The sequence below is a fragment of the Nestor notabilis genome, unplaced genomic scaffold (assembly GCF_000696875.1).
Source record: "Nestor notabilis isolate BGI_N333 unplaced genomic scaffold, ASM69687v1 scaffold33889, whole genome shotgun sequence".
In the NCBI taxonomy this organism is placed as follows: Eukaryota; Metazoa; Chordata; class Aves; order Psittaciformes; family Psittacidae; genus Nestor; species Nestor notabilis.
Window position 1 is genome coordinate 41419 of NW_009942963.1, and position 5594 is coordinate 47012.

Consider the following 5594-nt stretch of genomic DNA (forward strand, 5'->3'; position numbering starts at 1 on the left):
TCCTCCTGAGAGCTACGTGAACAAGTGCAAGACTTAAACAGGTGAGTTGGGAAAGGAGCACAAACAGACAGGAAAGAAACAGGAGCAATCTGAAGAAACATTAGTAAGAATGTTTTGTGGTCACCAACTTAGATCCATGTAGCAGAGAAATTGATAACCACACATTTTGTTAACAGGAACAGACTGCAGTGACACAGTTGATGCCAAGGACACTTGTGTTCCCTGCAACTCATCTGTTGCCAGACACCTTTTAGCACAAGGTACTTCCTCCAGCCATTGATTATTCTCTCCTCTTCCAGTTTGTGGCTCTGCCTTGCATTATGAAGAAAGAAACAGGCACTGTAAAAGAAATATATCTACCAAATGTGGGGTAGGCAACACCATTAGATTGGATGCACCAGATCCCTGTTGCAGTGTGGCAAGCAATGTGGATTCAGCCAGTGTTCAAGGAATTGTTCTTCTGATCTCTGCTCCAGGCGCTGGAGGTAAAGCATATACTCCTGTTGGAAGACAAGAAAAAGTAATTTAGTTGTGTGATCACTCAAGTCTAATGTCAGGCCATGAACCTTATACACGAGCAATTAATTTACCCCTTAAAATTATCAAATATAATGAAATGGTGATATTAGTCAGCTTGTCCCAACCTAGCAGTGTTTAGTGAATGACATCAGTAAAACTGTTGAGCAAGAATTTTACATTATTCATAAATTAGGAATTCTGCATACACATTTCTGATTTGCATAGAGACGCAGAAGCTTCTGTTGGTCCTGAGGGTACAGATGGATTCTCACAGATAGGTCTGTTGTAACCTCTTGTGAAAATAGATTTTTGCTGATTAAAAACCATTAACCCCTGACAGGATCATGTGGCAGTACACCAAAGGGTTCTAGTAAGTAAAGTAGTGTATTAAGTAGTATGCATCAGTGCTGATGTGTGATATGTGAAAGAATGTGCATTTCCCATACTAATTCATAGGGGGGTTGGTGTAAGCAAAGAGTTACCAAACTGAAGTGGGCTGTGTGCCAAAAATTGACCTGCATCAGGCATAAAATTTACTTTTAGAAAGCTACAGCCCCAGTGCCCGTGGGTTCACAAGCTGTGTGAACACTAGGTGCAGGTTTTCATATGTATCATCCCCCCATTGCTTTGCACAGTGGGTGTTGCAGGATTGGAACCCTTTGCACTGGCCAAGTATTATCAGCTCTTTGTGCTGACCAGAGGGTTGCTACACTGGGGGCCAGCAGGAAGCATCAGTATCCTGCCTTTTACTGTGCTTTCTCTCCTGTCAGCACAGGGAGACTTGGCTCAAATCCCTCTGTAAGACTGTGTTACAAACTTATGGAGAACAGAACTGTATAACTGATAGGATGCTGCAAGATAAAAAGCAGGGTCTCAGTCAAAATAAGATTAAAACATGCTTATAACATAAATGACATTTTAAAAATAATAAAAAATGGCAGATCTTGCTGTCTGTAACTGAAAAGGCTTTTCGAGTGAAACAGCACAGTGAAACAGTGTCACAAAGAATTGCAAATTAAATTCCCCAACTCAGCATGATCTGGCCTGGTGCAAACAGCTTTTGCTTAAAATAGATGAACAGAGGTGGGTTCATCCCAGCATTCATTTCATTCTGCTACAAAGAATCCATACAAAATCAGGTTTTCTCCTTGAGCCAGTGATAGAACTGTGCAGAGGGATAGAGCAGCCATGCACCTTCACTGACAAGGGAAAATCACCAAGTTCCTCATGGAGGAGGGGGGTAAAGGTTTTTTATCAGAAGGTATTTCCTTTTCTACTGAAAACCTTGACAATTAGTGAGGAAAACAAATACTCTTCTGTTTGGGTTTTCTTACAGAAATCCAGCATTGCTGTATAGGGAAAAAATTAGAAAAAGGAAATAAAAAGAAGGTTGGAATTTCTCAACAAGTGTTTGCTGCTGATGGTGGTAGGATGGGAAGTGGCGAGGACAGAGCAGCAGAGGTCAGTGATCAAACACTTCTTTAGCCCTAGCTCCCTCTACTCCCTGCCTAGAATCACGGAGTATCTCCAGTTGGAAGGGACCCATAAGGGTCATTGAGTCCAACTTCACAGGACTACCTAAAACTAAACCATAGACTAAGAGTGGTTTATGTATGCATGTAACCTCTTGCAATACAGGATTTAACTCAATCCACCTTCTTTACTGGTTTATTTATTTTGTATTTAGTATGTTATATTTACTATAAAACACATTACATAATCATGGTAAAATGAGCATAAACATAGCTGGAAGCCGTATTCCTGCTAATTTGCAAAAACTACAAGATTTACTTAACAACAGCTTAGAAACCAACCCAGTCCTGAATGCTGTGGGCAGCAGCAAAGCCCAGGTTTCCTGGGTTTTGGCTCTGTTGTAGTCTTCATTGTAGAGGATTGTTAACCAGCACGGTGTGATAGCCTTACGACAGCTTTCAGTTGCTGTGGCCGTCACACTTGACAAAGCAGCGTGTGCATCAGGAGTGGCACACGGCCAGGTGGGTTCTTTTTGGCTGGTGTACAATAACCACTGGAAAGGGAAGCCCATGAGCTGTCTCCACAACCCTGGCACACACTGAGCTCAATCCTGCAAGGTACATAGCACTCCTCATGTCCTACAGAGTTCAGAAGGGTTCAGCACCTTGCTAAACTGAGTCCCACTTATTCGTCATACATGCACCATCTATTGTGAGCTTTCTTGTTTCTGTGGGTTTTGCCTCTTCAGAACCATGTCATTTGAGCACAGTTTATTTACTTTGGAAAGAAATAGGCAGTAATTTTAAAATACCTTAAGTACCTCTTGAGAAGTGCAGAATTATATGTTACATCTTGTCAAAGCAAGTAAAACAGAAAGCTCTTTAATTCTTTTTCTTTTCTTGTAATATGGCTTAGAAATCAATATAAATATTTCATGCAATACCAATGCTGTTGCATTAAGCTAGCAACTAAGAACTCCTACCATATCGTAACAAACCATCTTATCTATAGCATCCATAAATAACTGAAAGAAGTGATTTTAAAAGCTAGCTGAGAACTACCTCAATCTCCACACTGACCACTGACACCTACATCTCCTTTCTGCCTGGAGTGCAGAATGTGCTGTAAGCAGAAGACATTTCCTGTTATTTAGTTCTTTAGAAACAACCTGATGAAATCCACATTTCTATAAATGAAAAGCCACTTTCTTCTCCGTAATTTAATTGGCATTTTTGACCCATGATAAATAATTTCCACATTCTGCAAGCATACATTTCCTCAGCAACATTCAGCACTTGCAGAATGCTGCTTAACAGTAACTGTAAGAATGCAAAGGGGGGTTTTAATATTTCACAGAAGAACTCAGCTGCTTAAAAGGATGATATTTTCATAACATACTGCTTGGAATTAAATCTATATAAATCTAACACTAAATACAAATGTTTGGGGGGGTTTGGTGTTGTGAGGGTTTTAGTTAATGTGATTTAAAAATGAAAGTCATCAATCACCCTCATTGGCTCATCAGGGAAACCGGCTTTTCTCGGTCTGTCTCCACGGCGAGTTCTCAGAATCTGTTTGGCATCTTTTTCAGCCAAAATTGGTGAAGTGTCTAAAGACAGAAAAGCAGAAATGAGTTCTGAAATTACCAAAAATTGCTATTTTATCTGTCAGTTGCAAAATGAAATGTTTCCAAACCTGATTTTTGTCTACATACAAAGTGTTCTTTCATTACAGCCCCTTCCCAGGGGATATTGCATTCCAGGAGATATGAGTGGAATTTTAAACCATTTTTATACTTGTGCTTTCTCTAGTTCTACCAGTCTGAAGCAAACCCTACACATTCGTGTTACTCTCTAACATGAGAGAATATAACAGCACCATCTAACCACTGGCATTAGTAACTCTTCCAATTCTTTGCTCTTTTCTGTGCTGCTTTACTTTTTAGGAGTTAGACTTTTGTTGCAAAGGAGAGCTTGCACCGAGCATTTCACTTGGTCAAATAATACTAAAATAGAAAGCTTGTAAAAGTAAACTTTTTGGTTTTACAATAAATGACTACAACGTGGTAATGTGGAGAGTAAAACATTGAATACAATAGCATGATTGTTAAAAATCAAATCACGGGAAGCCTGCAATATAAAAATAATTAGGTGATAAAAATGAAATATGAAGATCCTACAATGCAAGGTTGAGGAACTAATACTATTATTACATGCTCTGCAGCTCTACATACATAACACAGGTTTGGTTTCTATGAACTCCTACCTGTAAAAGTGGTCATCAGGATCAAAAAGGAGACAAACACAAGAAACGTCTTCATTTTGATTCTGCTTTCTCTCAGTCTCTTCCAAAGTGAGTAACGCTGACCGAGGCATTAGCCTAGTTGAAGTAGCTACGTCAGTCACAAGTGTTTGTTTATGCTTTGACTAATCTGAGTGATAGTATAATTTTGAAGACATCTGGCCTGAAGTTTTGAATTAGGCTATTATCTGCTCACACGTTCTCAGCATAACTCTGTTCCTGAGGGAGAGAAAATAGAAGACCTTTTTTCCACTTCAGGCTTCAGAGTTACACTGGATAGTTTAAATTTGTGAAACCAAACCACACCACCTTACATTCAGCGCAGGAAGCAATGGGTTTGGATGCCTACGGTGAACAATTGCTTTTTAAAAGAAACAACTGCCTATTACTGAATGTTAATGTCAAAGGCAGTTGCAAAGGGATCCCTTTTTCAGAAACTGGCTCAAATGCAGCACGGAAATACATATTAATGGGGTTTAACTCTAGCAAAGCCAAATTGTCACTGCTGAAAAACACAGCACAGAGATTTTTATTGAGTTAATGGAACTGTGCACATGAAAACTCACGTAATTATTCTGTCTTTGGGACAAGTTAGTAGAAAACTTGATTATAAAAAACAGGATTGTAAGTGTCCTTACTAGTAAACACAGTGTGAAGTAAGAATGTAGGATAACAAATGTTGTTGCAAACAGCTAGTTTCTGCCCTGAGAAGCCTGACTAGACCTACATCACCAGCATCACCAATTTGTAGGAAAAGAAATGGTTCCTTTGAATCTGGGGTGTGAAATAGGCAGAATCCATCCACAGCTCTCGCAGGAGGGACGCGAGTGATGAACACTGCCCGGTTCCGTGGCCTGTGGCAGAGTGTGGGTCTCAGTGAGATACAGAAAGGTTCAGGAAATCCAGCAGCAGGTCAGCGCAAGGCCTGTGAGCGCGTGGGACAGACACTCGGGGTGTGCACAGCCCCTTAGCTAGCCAGGCTGCACTAGCACAGCTCCTCACACTCTTATTTGCCATTTATAAGAGTGTGGCACAAACCGAGTGTGCTGTAGGTGAGAGGGCTCGTCGGAGCGGATGGACGTGCTCGGGGCTGTGGCCGTTCTGGGGCTGTGGCATCACCCCATGACGGGACTTCCCTTGGAAACCAGAGCGTTGCTGAAGTGTGGAGCACTGGCGTTTTTCAGCATGTGTTTCCAGATCCCAGCAGCCTCACGTCCAAGAAGCGGTGTATGTCCTGTGTGGATTTATGTAGTTGTTCAAGGCAGCGTTTTGAAAGTGCCAAGAACCGTAGTTTCTAATAG

General features: G+C 40.9%; 1 protein-coding gene across 1 annotated transcript; it reads right to left on the reverse strand.

Moving 5' to 3' along the window:
• Positions 1-383: 383 nt before the first annotated feature.
• LOC104411269 (chromosome unknown open reading frame, human C17orf67) lies at positions 384-4312 on the reverse strand. The gene is made up of 3 exons (XM_010021652.1): positions 4258-4312; positions 3501-3601; positions 384-500 (listed from the first exon to the last, which is right to left on the reverse strand). Exons 1-3 carry the CDS (start codon positions 4310-4312, stop codon positions 384-386), a joined length of 273 nt encoding a protein of 90 aa, XP_010019954.1.
• Between the last annotated feature and the right edge of the window lie 1282 nt (positions 4313-5594).

Bases quoted from the DNA above. Each gene is read 5' to 3' on its own strand.
- LOC104411269 (XM_010021652.1), bottom strand. From the start codon at position 4,312: ATGAAGACGTTTCTTGTGTTTGTCTCCTTTTTGATCCTGATGACCACT. The intron at 3,602-4,257 runs GTAGGAGTTCAT...TTCTGTCTTTAG, and splicing joins CCTGATGACCACTTTTACAG to ACACTTCACCAATTTTGGCT. The intron at 501-3,500 runs GTGATTGATGAC...GTCTTCCAACAG, and splicing joins TCCCTGATGAGCCAATGAGG to GAGTATATGCTTTACCTCCA.